This window comes from Oncorhynchus clarkii, chromosome 15 (genome assembly GCF_045791955.1).
Source record: "Oncorhynchus clarkii lewisi isolate Uvic-CL-2024 chromosome 15, UVic_Ocla_1.0, whole genome shotgun sequence".
NCBI classification, from domain to species: Eukaryota; Metazoa; Chordata; class Actinopteri; order Salmoniformes; family Salmonidae; genus Oncorhynchus; species Oncorhynchus clarkii.
In genome coordinates, this window is record NC_092161.1 from 36,721,265 (window position 1) to 36,740,291 (window position 19,027).

Genomic DNA, 19,027 nt, shown 5'->3' on the forward strand with positions numbered 1-19,027 from the left:
AACAGACCCAAAGCATGATGTTTCCACCCCCAAGCTTCACAGTAGGTATGGTGTTCTTTGGATGCAACTCAGCATTCTTTGTCCTCCAAACATGACGAGTTGAGTTTTTACCAAAAAGTTATATTTTGGTTTGATCTGACCATATGACATTCTCCCAATCTTCTTCTGGATCATCCAAATGCTCTCTAGCAAACTTCAGACGGGCCTGGACATGTACTGGCCTAAGCAGGGGGACACGTCTGGCACTGCATGATTTGAGTCCCTGGTGGCGTAGTGTGTTACTGATGGTAGGCTTTGTTACTTTGGTCCCAGCTCTCTGCAGGTCATTCACTAGGTCCCCCCGTGTGGTTCTGGGATTTTTGCTCACCGTTCTTGTGATCATTTTGACCCCACGGGTGAGATCTTGCGTGGAGCCCCAGATCGAGGGAGATTATCAGTGGTCTTGTATGTCATCCATTTCCTAATAATTGCTCCCACAGTTGATTTCTTCAAACCAAGCTGCTTACCTATTGCAGATTCAGTATTCCCAGCCTGGTGCAGGTCTACAATTTTGTTTCTGGTGTCCTTTGACAGCTCTTTGGTCTTGGCCATAGTGGAGTTTGGAGTGTGACTGTTTGAGGTTGTGGACAGGTGTCTTTTATACTGATAAGTTCAAACAGGTGCCATTAATACAGCGATTTTCATGAATAGGAAACGTTGCGTTATGGTAATGAGCTTGAGGCTATGATTACGCTCCCGGATACGGGTTTGGAGTCGCAAGAAGTTAATACAGGTAACGAGTGGAGGACAGAGGCCAAAAGCTTGCTTGTTTGTAGGTGACCAAATACTTATTTTCCACTATAATTTGCAAATAAATTCATTAAAAATCCTACAATGTGATTTTCTGGATATTTTTCCTCATTTTGTCTGTCATAGTTGAAGTGTTAAATTACAGGCCTCGCTCATCTTTAAGTGGGAGAACTTGCACAATTGGTGGCTGACTAAATACTTTTTTGCCCCACTGTATACGGGTAAGAGTCAAGCTACAGTTTCAGATATTATACGTTTCTAATTTTGTTGAAGTTGTTTTCCTTGCAAGCTAAAGTAATCTTAGTAATATTATCTCAGAAATCCATTTGCATTGCTAGTTATAGCTAGTTAGCTAGCTAATATTAGGCTAACATTGAACCTATTTGGTTAACTTTAGCTATCTATAATAATTGATTTGTATTGCTAGTACTCTATATTGGGATTATGGTTCATTGTTTAGCTAGCTAGCTACCTACATGTCTAAACAAGAAAACCCAAGTTAAAGTATACTGTTAGCTAGCTGACATTAGACATCCCACAGCTGGTTGGACTGGAGGATAGTTGGGTGCTGGTGGAAAGCTATGGCTGGCAACAACAACTGACTCCATAATTCCTGCCGCTGCCACAGATCAAGCAGTACCAGCACTTCAGGTGAATATAATTTTAATTGCATTGTATGTATGAGGTTCTTCTTATCTTAACTTGGGAGGTGAATTGATGTTATGCAAGGTTGTAATGTCTTCTCAATTTTTTGTTATTTCCTGTTTTACAGTTTCAATGCTCTGGATTCTGATGTTGTCTCTAATGAGCGTTTGGACTCAGTCTGGACGAGGTTTCAGCTGCTGTGCAACGCTGACATCCTTCCTCCCATAGATGGTCTGCCTGTACAAGCACCACCTGGACTGGACACAGCTAGACAACTTATATTTTTGAGAAGTTCAGGGAATTTTGCGACGAAGAGGCTATGGACATCACATGCCCTGCACCAAAGTCAAGGGCAGGACAGAAACAGGCTCTCCGAATATAGATTCCCTTGTTCATGCATAGTTCGGACGGACCAGTTCATCACTGGGGGTGACTTCCTAGTCATCAGCACTATCTGCAGTGTCTCGATTCACTTGACTCCCTCCTAACACACCATATGTTGCTGCTACTATTTTATTTTCTTATCCTGCTGCTCAGCCACCTTACTCCTGATCGTATGCACCTCAACTATCACTGATATCAATATTGATATTATTCTTGTACATTGTTCTTGTTCTTTCTCTGCTTTCTCACTTATTTCTTTCTTTATATTGACACTATCTATTTTTGATATTGCTACTATGCAAGTAACCATTACGCTCTACCATTTACACATTCTGTAGAGACCCATCCACTTAGCAAGATGTGGCTGGGGGTTATTGCATTTCTTTCACATTAACCATCAATTTAGACAAGTGTGTCATCTAATATTTATAAAATATTTTTCTCTGGACACTTTGTGTTTACCTGGAATTTGTCCTTATTGTAGGCTAATTTTACCACTGAGTCTTAATCTTTACTACACTGTTTAGCACATGACTTCACATGTGAATCCTTAAAGAGTTGGGTGGGGCTGGTGTGAACAATGTAGAATGGGTGTAGACAAAGAAGAGCTCTCCGGTAGGTGTACAAAACATTCAAGGGCCGTTTTCTCAAAAAGTGGGGTTACAAGTTAATCAACTTTCAAATAATTACTTTCCCATTGTTCCTTAAATGCAGTGTATGATATACCAGCTATATGTCTCTGCTTTTATCCAATGTAAAAAACACCATTTCAAATGTTGCTACATATGACCGAATCGAGGTGATTGGTCACATGTATGAACTGTACATGTTGCGTTTATAGTTTTGTTCAGTATACATACAGCCTACATACAACTTACCATTCCGACCAGAAATACAACTTTCCCGAATTGGATCCTTTCTTTGTACCCCCCAAGTAATTGAACATCCCAGAGGCTGCTCTAAGATGCTGCCAGTTGGTCAGCGCCTGCTCAGAGTACACGTCCTGGTAATCCATCTGGCCCTGCGGCCTTTTCAATGTTGATCTGTTTAAAGGTCTTATTCACATCGGCTATGGAGAGTGTGATCACACTGTCGTCCAGGAACAGCTGATGCTCTGCTAATGTTCAGTCCCTAGACAATAAAGTAGATGAGCACAGGGCAAAGATCTCCTTCCATAGAGACATCAGGGACTGTAACATTCTCTGTTTTCATGGAATCAAGGCTCTCTCCGGATATACCATCCCCATCCATACAGCCAATATTGCCCAGACGGGAATAAAGAACTCTCTGGGAAGAAGAATGGCTGAGGTGTATGTGTCATGTTGTTTTAATGACTCATGGTGTGATTGTGATAACGTACAGGAACTTAAGTTATTTTGTTCACCCGACCTAGAAGACCTCACAATCAAATGCCGACCGTTTTACCCCCCAATATAATTTTCTTTGGTTATAGTCACAGCCGTGTATATTCCCATTCAAGTCGATACCACGACGGCCCTCAAGGAACTACTACACTGGACAACTGGAAACCACATTTATTTTAGCTGGGGATTTTCACAAAGCAAATCTGAGGAAAAACATACTGAAGTTCTATCAACTCATTGCTTATAGTACTCGTACTTCAAAAACTCTCGACCATTGTTACTCTCCCTTCCGGGATGGCTACAAGGCACTCCCCGCCCTCCTTTCAACAAATCCGTTCAGGACTCTATTCTGCTCCTCCCATCATATAGGCAGAAACTCAAACAGGAAGTACACGTGCTAAGATCACCCGGGCTAAGATCTATTCAACACTCGTCTGACCAATCGGAACTCATGCTACAAGATTGTTTTGATCACACGGACTGGGATATGTTCCAGGTTTCCTCTGAGAATAACATGGACATATACACTGACACGGTGACTGAGTTCATCAGGAAGTGTATAGGGGATGTTGTTACCACTGTGACTATTAAAACCTACCCAAGTCAAAAACCTACACAAATCAAAAAACGTGGATAGATGGCAGGAATTGCGCGAACCACAGCATTTAACCACGACAAGGTGCTTGGATATATGGTTGAATACAAATAGTGCAGTTATGCCCTCCGTAAGGCAATCAAACAGGTAAAACGTTAGTACAGAGAAGTGTAGTCGCAATTCAATGGCTTCGACACGAGACATACGGTATGTGGCATGGACAATCACGGATTACAAAAGGGAAAAGCAGTCGCATTGCGTACATCGATTTCTTTCTTCTGGTCAAGCTAAACACCTTCGCCCGCTTTGAGGATAACACAGAGCCACCGACAGTGGCCGACCCCAAGGACTGTGAGCTCTCGTTCTTCGTTGCCGACGTGAGTAAGACGATATTACTGCACTGTTGGAGCTAGAAACACAAGCATTTCACTACACCTGCAATAACATCTGCTCAGTATGTGTACAGTGTATGTGATATGTGGTTTGATTTTGATCCCAGTTATGTTCAAAATGGGTCCTCACAGAAGAGACAACAAGTCTGTGTCCCTATATTCCCTATATAGTTCACTACTTTTAACCAGAACCCTATGGGCCCTGATCAAAAGTAGTGCAGTACATAGAGAATAGGGTGTCATTTGAGATGCAGTCAATGTGTCTATGCACTATAAATAAATTGTACTGCCGCATAAGCTTTTACACTGATAGCCATAAAAACTAGGTTAAAGAAAACACACTGGCAAAGTGATACCTTCTGAATGGTGCTTTTGTTAAGCGTGGTATGTGCTCTCTCATTTCTGCTGACTGCACGTTGTGAGTTTTAAAACAACCATTAAAGCATTATGGATACTTTGGAGGCCCATTTATCCTGGCTGGCTACAACCCCGTCTCTCCTGAATCTCTAAATCTATTAGAAAACATTTGAATTCCATTGCTGCAATTTTCTGTGCTTCTCGGAATGAAAGATATATCGCTCTGTTTCAAGGTTTAAACCCCCCCCCCCCCCCCAAAATACATGTTTTATGTTGTGATTTATGTTGCAACATTTAATGAACAATGTCTATGAGAAGGAGACATATATCTCAACAGTGTGATGCACACAATGCAATTCACATTGCAATCGGGAGATGCAGTATCCAGGATTGGCCTTGAATAAGGCTGGTCAAAAAACAAGAAACAGACACGCCTTCCTGATGCTAACTTTACAATTATTAAACATTACATCCCTCTGATCCCAGTTGTAATGATCACGATGGGAGACAGAGAGCTGGTTTCAAGCGCAGGGCACAGCAGGTGTTTATTTGTGAAGGACCACAGGAGGAGGCAGGTAGCTGGGTCCAGGGGCAGGCAGAAGGTCATACACAGGGGGTCTCAAAAGGCAACAGTACAGGCAGGGAAAAGGCTATTAAGAACATCGTCCAGGAGATCTGGCAATAGGTTGATAACAGGAAATCTAAAGTACAGGCAGGGAATAGGCAAAAGGCGTAGTTAGTGAGGCAGGCCAAAACTATCATACCCGGGAAGATTACAATAAGGGAAACCCAGTGCTCCGAACAGAAGCATTTCACAAAACAAACAATACCTAACAATGATGGGGTGCAAAGAACTGAACTAAATAGTGTGTGATAATGACATACAGGTGATCAGAATGCAGGTGATTGGGATCTGGAGAGCGAGCTACGTTCAGTGGATCTACGTGTTCGAGAGTGTGAGTTGGAAGCAGACGTTACACCAGTTTTCTGTGCCACATCATTGCGATGACATTTGCTTTTCTTTATTGTTAATTAACTAGAAGGCTATGTTCTCTAAACAACCTAGTTATATTAATAGATCAATCGATTTGTGAAGGCATCTTTGAAGGCATACAGAAGAGTTTTTATTATTCCAAGCTAATTAGCCCGCTAAAAGGCGGCGCTGTCACGCCGTTGATATTTGGGAATTTTAATAAGCGACGTGTCATTCATACAGCAAGTTGCTGTGGTGCTCTATTTCGATTAAACATTTGAGACCTAATTATCTGTTATGGCATTGGGTGTATTCATGCCATGATCCATTGACTTTGCTAGGATTTCCCAAACTCGGGTCTCAGGACCCCAAGGGGTGCATGTTTACTTTTTTGCCCTAGCTCTACACAATCAACTAATCATCAGGCTTTGATGATTTGAATCAGCTGTGTAGTGTTAGGGGGAAGAAAGAAAAACGCGATTTGTCTTTTGACTATTAAACCAGGGTTAGCAGTGCTGTAGAGGTAAAAAAAATCTGATCGCCGGTCGCTGTGAAATAGTAATGCTCCATATTCTTAATTGCATTTTTCTACAAAAGGTGGGTAGTGGTCCCTAACAGTGTTCTGTACACATTTTGCAATGTAAACTAATAGGACTGTAACGACAGTGTTGGCATCAAAATACGGAGTGTAGAACACGCTTATTTTAAAGCGTTGATTGCCATGGAAATGGACCAATATTATTCAAGAAAATATAAAAAAACGGACCCCTCTGACACTGTACGTTACATTCCGGCATGCATTATGCAAATCATTATGTGCTGTACAGAGTCTTTCCACCAGGGGTAGCGCTTCTCTCTCAGATTAAAAACATGCTTAACGATATACACTTGTATGAAACCTTCATTATTCGTGATTTTCATTTAAATGATCATTCGTTTTAATATTATTATGGCTAATATTAAACACATTTTTCATGAATAGGGTAATAATAGCAATGTGGTCATCAATAATTAATCACATAAGACTTTGATGTGCAGAAACTTAAAAAGAATACCACTGCGCCAAACTGTGCATTTACACAAGCGAACCCGTCACTTGCTGACAAGGCACATTCATTTTTTGCTCTCACGTTTGTTATGTTCAAATGTTGAAATACTTTTGCTGTGCCAACCTTTTCACGGGAGGTGTGTGTTCAATACTTGTGAAATCTCAATTACGCATGTCAATAACGCATGTCCTAAATTCTTACGTGTGCTATCTATTAAACTTGTTCGCAAATGACATGCTCTAACCAAAATTGAGACGCAACATTCCTGCACGCCTCTCTTGCTGCTCCTGATTGTTCACAGGTGAAGAAATTGAACTGGAGTCCCTAAAAGACAGCATGTCACCAAACTGCAATAGTTATGAACTATGTGTAATGTTTTTGGATCATCGGCTACCCTGTAAACAGATACTGACAGGAGCCGTGAGCCACATCCCTCAGGCGCCTCCCTGCCTTCACCTCCTCATAAGCAGCGTGTAGCTGTTGTTTTGTTCATGCAACATCATTCATTAAGATAGTGCCAAGGAAATGGACTCACAAATGTGGATATCATTTCCATGTAATCCAACATAATGCTATTGCATATTTCTTGGAAAGAGCAGGTGTTCATGTATATGATGGAGTGAGAGTACAGAGGTGAGTTGATGTTACAACTTCATCAATAGTTAATTCAATCAATAGTTCATTTTTCAGGTCATCACTGTGAGCCAACATGACTCTCAAAAGCCATGACAGCTGCAGTTTACTTGTGAAGACAACTTTAGTGTCGTCCTAAAACCCCAATTCAAATTCGACACAAATGGGTATGTTATAAGAAATTATATAAACTCTTTATAGTGTTTTATTTACATTTTAGAGGTGATAACTTGGTCAAATCGGGTGGAAAAAACAGTTTCCCCACTCAACATATCTTCACCTTTCAGTTTGCGCTGTTCAGTGATCTTCAGTTTCTTGGCAATTTCTCGCATGGAATAACATTCATTTCTCAGAACAAGAATAGACTGATGAGTTTCAGAAGAAAGGTCTTTGTTTCTAGCCATTTTGAGCCTGTAATCAAACCCACAAATACTGATGCTCCAGATACTCAACTAGTCTAAAGAAGGCCAGTTTTATTGCTTTTTTAAATCTGCACGACAGTTTTCAGTTGTGCTAACATAATTGCAAAAGGGTTTTCTAATGATCAATTAGCCTTTTAAAATGATAAACTTGGATTAGCTAACACAACGTTCCATTGGAACACAGGAGTGATGGTTGTTGATAATGGGCCTCTGTACTCCTATGTAGATATTCCATAGAAAAATCTGCAGTTTCCAGCTACCATAGTCATTTACAACATTAATAATGTCTACACTGTATTTCTGATACATTTGATGTTATTTTAATGGACAAAAAAATTTGCTTTTCTTTAAAAAACAAGGACAATTCTAAGTGAGTGTGTGTGTGTGTGTGTGTGTGTGTGTGTGTGTGTGTGTGTGTGTGTGTGTGTATAAATATTATTATTATTATTTATTTATACTCTGACATTAATTGCCATAATATTTCTTAATTCTGTACTTTGATGTGTGTGCATTGTTGTGTATTGTTAGATATTACTACACTGTTGGAGCTAGGAACACCAGCATTTCACTACACTCACGATAACATTCTCTATGTATGTGACCAATAAATCAAATGTGATTTGATTACAGTACTAATTCTAGCTACTAGTGAGAAAGCTGCCAGTTGATGTGTGTTTCATCAATGTTGAAAGAAAGCTCCAGAGCACACACTTGACATTTCAGAATGTAGAAGGATTCCAAATTTCAGGAATCTGTTTATCTGGTGCTCATCACTATCCCCCCCCCCCCCCCCAAAAAAAACAACAACTGCAAAGCCTCTCAACTCTATTAATTGATAACTTTACACAAAAAAAGTGATGTCTCTATCTGTTTGTTTGGTAAAGCTCTAGCAGAGGAATTGTCTCTGATGTAAAAATGAAGCCAGTGAGTTGTTTGAACTTGTGCTTAACTAACCCAAGGCTGGGGGGATCCCCAAAGGTACACAGTAGTCTTGCATCCTCAAAAAACACAAAGAAACAAATACACACACTGACATAGAAACAAAAACACACACACAAAAATACTCACACACTCCCAGCGGTGCCCTGTTATATAATGGGGAGCCTAGCATATGAAATATGAAGCTGCTTCCGTAGAACCAACCTTAATTCACAGTCAATAGTCCTAGCTACTGAGAGTACAAAACCTTACGAACATCTACCTAATATTGAGTTGCACCCCATTTTGCTCCTCAGAACAGCCTCAATTAGTTGGGCATGGACTACACGGTGTCGAAAGCTTTCCACAGGGATGCTGGTCCATGTTGACTACAATGCATCCCACAGTTGTGTCAAGTTGGCTGGATTTCCTTTGGGTGGTGGACCATTCTTGATCCACATGGGAAACTGTTGAGCGTGAAAAACCCAGCAGTGTTGCAGCTCTTGAAATACTCAAATCGGTACGCCTGGCACCTACTACCATATCCCGTTCATCTTTTGTCTTGCCCATTCAAACTCTGAATGGAAAATATACACAATCCATGTCTCAATTGTCTTCAGGCTTAAATGTTTGTTTTTTACCTGTCTCCTCCAATTCAGCTACACTGCTTGAAGTGGATTTAGCAGGTGACATCAATAAGGGATCATATCTTTCACCTGGAATCACCTGGTCAGTCTATGTCATGGAAAGAGCAGGTGTTCCTAATGTTTTGTACACTCAGTGTCTAGTTGTAGCTATAGCTATATACCTGTAGGTCTTCCTATATGATTGGTAGTCATTGGAACCCTCATTATTGTTTAATTTACATTGCAGCTATTCAGGATATGCTGTATAATACTAAACAATGTTTATTTTAATAAATGTGAAATTATTTACCCAGACAGAGCACAGAATCCCTTTCTGGTCTCTTGTTAATTTGTGGCACGTATGGTATGACGTGCTAGAGTGCTCGCAACCTGTCTCTGCTCTCTCTCTCTCTCTCTCTCTCTCTCTCTCTCTCTCTCTCTCTCTCTCTCTCTCTCTCTCTCTCACACACACACACACAAACGCGCACACACACACACTTCAGAGAGACGACAGAGTTGAATGTGAGGTAAATGATGACTATGATGGCCCCAACTCTAATATGATATTGCCATGTCATAGTTGACACAGAGACAGACAGTCTTGTCCTCTCTATTCCACACCAGAATGCTATAATATTCTATATTACAATGGATCTGGATAGTCTATATTACAATGGATCTGTGCTTCAGATATGAAAGCAATGATAATGAATACTAAACATCTCTCTCCTTCCTTCTCTCCTACCCTCGTTCTTTGGTCTCTCCCAGTTTCTTGGAGGTTGGAGTGGGAGCTGGTGGAGGCCTCGGTAGCACTAATTTGGTATTTACTACTTTACACTACAGTGTTGTCTGTGGAGGACAGGTTTTTACAGTGAAGAGCTAGTTTAAAACCTTGCGCCCTATGGGCCCTGGAAAAATGTAGAGCACTAAATATGGAATAGGGTGCCGTTTGGGACGTAACCAGTGCCTCTCACAACATCCACTGGATTACCTCCATTTATTTCCCTTTTTCCTCTCTCATCTTTTTTAGTAGAGGATGTTGAAGGTGAACTGCTCATTTGCTGCTGCTTGATTTATTGTAATGACTCAGAGAAAGAAAAGACAGTACAGGGTCGCAATTCAACGGCTCAGACATGAGATGCATTAGGCAGGGACCTCAGAAAATCGCAGATTATAAAGGCTAAACCAGCCAAGTCCGAGACACTGACGCCTCTCTCCCAGACAAGCTAAACACCTTTTTCACCCGCTTTGAGAAAAGCAACACGGAGCCGTCAACGCGTGCCCCCGCTGCTCATGAGTACTACGGGCTCCCGATCACTGTAGCTAACGTGAGTAAAACCTTCAAGCGTGTTAACCGTTGCGTCGATTACAGCTCAGGTTTTAACACCATATTGCCCTCCAAGCTTGTCACTAAGCTCAGGACCTTGGGTATGAACACTTCCCTTTGCAACTGGATCCTAGATTCCCTGACGGGTCGACCTCAGGTTAAGGGTAGGCATCAACACTTCCGCCCTGCTGATCCTCAACAATAGGACCCCCCAGGGGTGTGTGCTCAGCCCCTTCCTGTACTCCATGTTCGCCCATTACTGCATGGCCATGCACGACTCCAACTCAACCAACAAGGTTGCTTACGACAGTGGTAGGCCTGATTACCAACAACGACGAGACAGCCTAAAGAGAGGAGGATAGAGGCCTCGACAGAGTGGTAATAGGAAAATAACCTCTCCCTCAACATCAACAAAATGTAGGAGCTTATCGTGGACTTGGCTGATTTCTTTTGATTTCCCCATGAAGTTAAGCAAAGAGACACTAAGTTTGAAGGTAGGCCTTGAAATACATCCACAGGTACACCTCCAATTGACTCAAATGATGTCAATTAGCCTATCAGAAGCTTCTAAAGCCATGACATCATTTTCTGGAATTTTTCAAGCTGTTTAAAGGCACAGTCAACTAAGCGTATGTAAACTTCTGACCCACTGGAATTGTGATACAGTGAATTATATGTGAAATAATCTGTCTGTAAACAATTGTTGGAAAAATGACTTGTGTCATGCACAAAGTAGATGTCCTAACCGACTTGCCAAAAACTATAGTTTGTTAATAACAATACATTTGTGGAGTGGTTGAAAAACAAGTTTTAATGACTCCAACCTAAGTGTATGTAAACCTTTGACTTCAACTGTATACTGGTGGACATTCATAGTTTATCTTGTGTAAAATAAAAAAACAACAAAAAAACGTTTTATTTGCTTGACATTTGACTACATTGATAGGTGATAGCAACATAAGCATCCCGCTGCACCGCTATAACACCTGCTAAACTGTGTACGCAACCAGTACATTCTGATTTGATTTGTTAAGAACTACCTCTGGGGAAAAAAAACTAAAAAACAAACAGAGATCAAGACAACAGATGCAAAGAGAAAAATTTACCAGCTTGAGAGATGAAGCCTGTATGTGTATATCCTGGAATGGAAGCATTTGTATTTCAAAGTGAAAGTGCATTTGCTCAATATCTCCATTAAAAATCCATCTGTGGGAGCGGGTTCGAGTGGAGCGCTCTAGACAGAATCCCCCCTAATGGGAAGTGTGGCCTGGGAAGCTACTATTCCTGAATGTGTCCTCTGCTCTCCGCCAACATGGCTAATTTGCGCTAATGAATGCATTCTCTTTCGTTCTCTCTCTCTCCATTTTCAGACAACACAGCGAGCATCATCACACGGAGGAGGCAGTTCAGTCGGCTCGTCCAGGAGCTATACGAGCTCCCCATAGTGGTGTGGGACGGTGGGGAGCCAGCGCTGAGTGGCACTAGCACACTGACCCTGCGGGTGTGCCCGTGCCAGCGCAACGGGAGGGTGCAGACGTGCCAGGATGAGAGGGGACTCCTCTCCTCGGCAGGCCTCAGCACGGGGGCCCTGATCGCCATCCTGCTGTGCATCGTCATCCTGCTGGGTAGGTGTTGACTGGGTCCGAGCCTGGGTAACAGCAAGTCTAGGGGCATGGTGGAGGGTATGGGCCGCCTGGTTGGCATCACACCTAAGGGGCATATTGGTGAGGATGGGTGCATGCCTTGGGGGCATCATGCCTTAGGGCACGGTAGTGGAACACCTGGGGGTCACCTTGTCTGAGGGGCATGGTGGTGGAGGGTATGGGCGTTAGAATGCCTAGAGGCATGGTGAAGGGTAGGGAGGAGAGCAGCAGGAGGGGGTGGATACTTTAAAAGGGATGAATGGAGGGGTGAGGAAGGACACAGGTGGGTTGTAGAATGAGGGAGGACAGGGAGAAGGTCAGGATGATGGAGACGTAGAGAACAGAGAGTGAGTGAGATTTGGGCCAGATGGGTAGATGGATGTGTGAAGAAAGATGGACTGAGAGGAGAATAGAAGAAGGTAAAGGTAAGGACAAGGAGACTTGAGAGAAGGTTGTATAAAGAGGGATAGAGCTGTGTTAAAACAATCCATAAATGTTTCGCTGCTCTGTATGTACTACTTTAGGACACACTAAACACACTATTTAAGTTAAAGATAGAATCCGCAGTAGGGAAAACAGCGCCACTCTCCTTCCCACAGATGTTGCTATTGTTTTTGTTTTGTAAACTAAAGGGAGGTGAGAAGCGTTGGCCAACGTGGTGAGAAAATGTGCAGTTCATATTGTGCTGTTTGCGTGTGCAATGATGTAAGAGTAAAAAGAAAATGAAGGGCAGTAACTTCTTTGTTGTGGATTATTGTAAAGGAGGTGGACATTTCACCATTAAAGGGGAACTGAAAGTCAAATATCTTCCTAACTTGACTGGTGACATGCAAAACATGTATCAACGACTGTATCAACACCGGACTAATGAAAAAATTCCCATTTAAGGATTCCAGCTTTAAATGAATGTGTTGTATAGTAAATGCTTTATAATAAGATATCAAATAGAATTCATCAAAGTTCCCACAGAAAACAACTAACAACTTTTCCTTTTCAGCAAAAGGGTTACAACACTACCACCACTGCCAAATACCAACAGAGTCTCTCTACCAAACAGAACAGCAGTAGGACAGGGGAGAGAGCGTGTATAATTAACAGAATCTTCCATCTCCCACTCACCCCTTCTCCCTTGATTGTCCGTGGACATCGGTGCGTGAAGGTGATGCATATTCATATCAGCAGTCTCAGCACGGCATTGCCAGAGTCTGAGGCTCACAGCAACTAAAGGCCATCATCGCTGTTTGGAGTGAATGCATGAGCGAGAGACTGCACCTGCATGACTAATCATCAGCAGGAGAGAGATTGATGGAGGGAGGGACAGAGAAAGTGACAGGGAGAGTGATAGAGAGAGAAGGCTTATCGAGTTACTTTGGCTAGTCGAGGAAGATGGAGATTAGCTGGGGAAGGGAGTGTTAGTGTGAGACAAAGCTGTTTCATGCCTGAACACGGGCGTGAGAGAGACAGACAGACAGAGGGACAGAAAAAGAGAGTGGTAAAAAGACAGAAAAAGGAAGGAAGAGAGGGTGATGTATAGATGCTATAGAAACACAACAGGGTGAGAATCTTTTTAGCAGGGGAACATAACACACATACACACACACACAAAAAGACAACAGTGCTAATTCATCAGAGATGAGAAAGCTCTCACTTTGCATGTGTTAAAATGTGTCATCCTGAAATAGGGTGCCTAAAACATTGACACTGGTAGGCTGCTAACTAGCCGTCATATATGTGTCTGGTGTTAAATAGTTAATAGCTATTAACAGCTGTAGGATAAGTTAAATAGTGTTGTGAGACAAAGATTTCCCCTTTTGATGCTCTCAGCGTGACTGTTTCACAGGGATGGAAAGGAGAACTCTATTGGCCTGCCAAATCAGCAGGATGATGTCATTTTACTGATTTTATAATGTGGTTGCATCCCAAATGGAACCCTATTTCTTTCACACTATAGTGCACTGCTTTTGACCAGAGCCATATTGGTTCTAGTCAATAGAGCTCTGTTTTATAGAGCCAATTGAGATGCAGGTGAGAGTTCACCTGCTTGGTCATTTCACTGAATGACCGTTTTATTAACATCATTATCAATGCAGAAACCATAACCCCGTTAACTCTAGTACAAGTTCCTGATACAGCAGTTCTACTTCAGCAAATGAAGTATTCTCCTCGAGTTCATTTGCGAGTAAGATACACTATTATGCACATCATCATGAGATGTTGTGGATGTAGCCTAGCTACACACATCACTGCTGTTATAGGGGTAACAAGGTTAATTTGAAGGACACTATTCCTTATTCCCTACATAGTGCACTACATTTGACTAGAACTCTATGGGCCCCGGTCAAAAGGCTGCCATTTGGAAAGTAGGCTCTGAAACATTCACCATTTTTTATAATAATGCATATTCATTCCGGATTCTTCATCAGGGCACAGGAGCTAGATGCGTGTTGCAGAGTGTAAATCAATAATACCCATTAGCCGTCACTGGTATTAGCTGTAATGATGCTCTCAATGCAATCTGCTATGAGAATCTTCTCATTATAGACTGTGCATCTCTGGAACAGATTTAACAGGAACGCTCAGCCAAAATAGAATAACAACAACACCATCTCCACTCCATTTTATGATATTGACTGAGGTACTTTAACTATACAGTAAGTATCTGAATCCAAAATGCCACCCTATTCCCTTTATAGTGCACAACTTTTGACCAGAGCCCTATGGGCCCTGGTTAAAAGTACTGCACTATATAGAGAGTAGGATGCAATTTGAGCAGAAAACAAAGCTTTAATTTTTGTAACTGTTTACGACCCAAAACATGTTCATTTATTCTGAATTAATAACCAACATAGTGACACCGCATGCAGAGCGTGGCATTAGCATTGCCATCAGACTTGGATATTCTAGTGAACCTCTACTGATAAGATGTGGTGTTGTGAAACCAACCGTTTTGTGGTTGTTTCCATTACGGTTGTTGTTTGCATTACTGTTGTTGTTGTTGGCGTGGTGTTTTTGCTTGTCACTTTCTTCTGCAGCAATCAGAGTTCTCTTTACCGCTTTGTTGTTGGCGTTGTCTCTATTACTATTGATGTTGAGACGACGTCTCTCCTTGTCTTCCTCCAGCGATCGTGGTTCTGTTCATCACCCTGCGGCGGAGCAAGAAGGAGCCCCTCGTCATCTCCGAGGAGGACGTCCGCGAGAATGTGGTAACATACGACGATGAGGGGGGCGGCGAGGAGGACACTGAGGCCTTCGACATCATCACCCTACGGAACCCCGCCGCCGCTGAGGAGCTCAAGTTCAGACGGGACATCCGGCCGGAGGCGGCCCGACAACGCGGGCAAAACCGAGGCTGCCACAGTCCCCCGGAGCTGAACCAGGTGGATGTGCAGGAGTTTATTAAACAAAGACTGGTGGAGGCAGACATGGACACTAGCGGTCCTCCATATGACTCCCTCCAGACCTACGCATACGAGGGTCAAATGTCTCCGACAGGTTCCATTAGCTCTCTGGACTCCCCGGGAACACACTCAGAACAGGATTATAACTACCTGGACGATTGGGGGCCTGAGTTTCAGAAACTGGCAGAACTCTACGTGGAGGATACGGATGTAGCAGAGTCAGATGTGGCAGTTGCGGTGACCGTGGCGACCTAGCCTGTCAACGTCGATCACACCGTCTGTAAAACCAAAACCTTTCTCTCTCTCAGTCCTCCTCCTCGACTTGTTTCAAAACGATAAAATAGAAATGCTTTTGAACTCGTTCCAGCTGATCTACTTTTACTGTTGAATTGCAGACTGCCCCTTTTTTCAGTTTTCCATTTGGAACATGGGTCTAATATGCGGATGGATTGATTTTGGGGTGGAACAATATTAAGGATTTCGGAAAAAGGAAAATATTTTTCCTGTTGTATATTTTTTATTGCTCAATAAAGTCCTTAATTCCATATGAGTGGATATATGTGAAACGGAGTGTCAACTTTTATTCTGAAGATTAAAGGTTATCTTAGAACAGACATCATCATGCAAAGATTTACGCGTTTAAACACAAGAAAAGTTATATTGAACCATCACTTTCACTTTCACTTTCACTTTCAGGTTTATCTATTCTAAACAATCACTACAGCTGGTCATGTGTGACACCACACAAAAGCAATTCAATTGGCACTAAGGCTTTCTTAATCCATTTTACAACATAGATAGCTACAATTCTTCTTAAAATGGATGTTGATTGCAAAAGTGCCACTAACTGGGCTTTTAATTTTATACCAGTATGTACAACTGTCTGCCTCGATAAGATAAAGGTACCTTGCATTAGAGAGTCATGACATTCGTGTTAAGAAAAACAAATACTATTTTGAAAAATGACATCAGAGGGGAATCAAGGATATTGCATTTGTTTATCATGGTCTATAAAACACGGTCCCTATAGACCTTGAATATGCGTCCCAAATGGCACCCTAATTCCCTAGGCCTAGTACACTACTTTTGGCCAGAGCCCTATGGGGCCTGGTTAAAAATAGTGCACTATATAGGGAATATAGTGCCATTTGGGATGAACATATGCAGGCTTTTTACTGAGTGTGCTTCTTTCATGAAAATAACTCAAAATATATGTTTAATAATTTATTTCCCTGAGCCTCGTTTTTGCATTTAAATGCTCAGTCTGATTGTTTGGGCGTGTTGATACAAATTGAAGTACAGTATATTTACATACAAAGCCCAGATTGGTAGATAGGTATTTTAGACTCTAGAGGAGGGTACATTTGCAAATAAATGATGACTGGTCATTGGTCAGAATAACGAGATCAGATTGTGATGTCATGATCTGGGCCAAAAACTCCCATCCCACCAGAAACAGGCTGAAATTCCAGACTTTTTATTCAAACAGCTCTTACACACAAAGGTTATTAGCATAATTTTCACAATTTCAGAGTGTTGTTTCAACCTCATAGTGTGTAAACATCATTTAAAAGAAAAATCACGTTTTTTTGGCAGCACTGCCCCTTTCAACATAAGCCTTGAACCTAGCCAGCGATCAGTCTCCTATGGTCTGTCTGTCATAAGTTCCTCCTGGATCTGCATGGCTGCTACTGAGACACTGGATGAAGGGATGAGAGACTGATTAATATTTCAGTCCCTCTGCTTTCTCTCTCATTCTTTCATTTTTCTCAAGCTCTCTCTCTGTATTTTGCTATCTCTATCACTCCCTTAGTCTCTTTTCCCCCCCCATCTCGCTCTCGCTCTTTCTCTTTCCCCCTTTGCCCTCTCTGATGCGATCTCTATCTCTCTTTCCATCTCTCTCTCTTTCTCTCTCTTTCACTTGCTTTCTCTGTTTCTTTAGTCTATTTTCCTTCTCTTCTCCCAGATTCACAGGTAGAGTATAAAAGAGAGAGAAGTGAGTCACATCCGTGTTAAAACGTTTGGGATATGGATAAAAGCTCTGAGTTACTGGGGCTTGGTTTGGGGCAGAGAGGAGAACTGAAAGGATTTTAATCCAGCATGGGAAGATGGAGCAGAGAGTATCATTATGAGTGTGCACGTGTGTGTCTTTGCATGTCTTTATGTATGTGCATCTGTGCATTGGATCCACTTCAAATTTGATTCCCTGTCCCCCTGATTATGTCAGAGTCAATGTGTTCCAGTCTCACTGAGGGGGAAAGGAAATCACTTGCCAGCTCTAATTGATGTAATTGCGCAATCAACACATTTATAAATGTGTAATAAAAAAACGCATTTAAACAGGATGCAATACATTTGACCCAGAAGGCAATGTGCTGTGTGATGTATAAACAGTACACTGTAGTGTGTGTGTGTGTGTGTGTGTGTGTGTGTGTGTGTGTGTGTGTGTGTGTGTGTGTGTGTGTGTGTGTGTGTGTGTGTGTGTGTGTGTGTGTGTGTGAGTGTGTGTGTGTGTGTGTTCTTTACATACAGTGTCGAGAATAAATCCAGTAGAGAAAAGAACAGTCTTGTAGTTTTCACGAGGGGATGTTATGTCAGCCGTTCTGACATATTATGACATGGTTATGACATGTTATGACACTGGTTGTCAAGTAATGTCTTACCCTAATCTCACATCCATGTTTGGTTTTTAGGCAAGCGCAGTTCTTCAAGATTGTAGTTAAGAAACTATCTTAACAGCATGTTTAATGGATTGTAATGTAACAAAGGGTCTCTTTTAGGGGGTGACAAATTGTGCATTGAATTGTGTTGGAGTGTGCATGGGTAAGTTAATGGAAAATGACCCTTTTTTTTTTTTTTACATTTGACGTCCGAAGTGATGAAATCTCTGCACACCATAGGTTTAGGTTGCACCAGCTTTCTATGAAAAGGAGTAGATTTAGTCTGTGTCACAAGTAGTACCCTGTTTCCTTCAGAGCATTGCCTGTAGATTTTATGAAAGTTGTTGCGTGTGTGTGCCTTCCTGACTTGTATGTGTGTGTGGGCATGTCCACACTGAGCCGAGTGGTTGTGTAATGCTTGGCCTTAAGAGTCAATACTGAGAGGCCTTTCATGGCATTTGAGGTCAGAGACTCCCCAGAGGACCACAAACAGCCTGCCAGGCATCACGGACACAGGGTATAAATATGTGATTAAAGGAGGGCCTATCATTGCATATTCTGAATTTTCATTAGCCTTCAAAGTGTCTGAAGGTGAAATGGAAGACATCAAAGAACTAAAACCCATCTTCAAAAGCCAACCCACGACCAAACTTAAAGTAGACAGTGTTATTTGTAATGAGTTCTGAAAAAAAATGATGCTGACATTTCACTTCAAGAAGAAAACAGTGAAAAAGTGTCATATTGACCAGGGGTTGTGATGCCACACAGAAACAGAATGACAGATTAATTCATTGTAAATCTATGTTGCCATTCAATAGTTGAGGACCAGACAGAAAATACTGGGTTAGTCAA

At 41.9% G+C, this 19,027-nt stretch overlaps 1 protein-coding gene across 3 annotated transcripts in view; it reads left to right on the forward strand.

The window, feature by feature from the left end:
• Positions 1-16,011, forward strand: part of LOC139367232 (cadherin-18-like) — a 390,933-nt gene extending 374,922 nt beyond the window's left edge. For all 3 annotated transcript variants that reach the window (XM_071105455.1, XM_071105454.1, XM_071105456.1), the window contains 2 exons: positions 11,845-12,099; positions 15,238-16,011. In XM_071105455.1, coding sequence (XP_070961556.1) covers positions 11,845-12,099; positions 15,238-15,770 — 788 coding nt within the window. In that variant the 3' untranslated portion in view covers positions 15,771-16,011. The remainder of the gene's footprint in view (positions 1-11,844; positions 12,100-15,237) is intronic.
• The last annotated feature ends 3,016 nt before the right edge of the window (positions 16,012-19,027 follow it).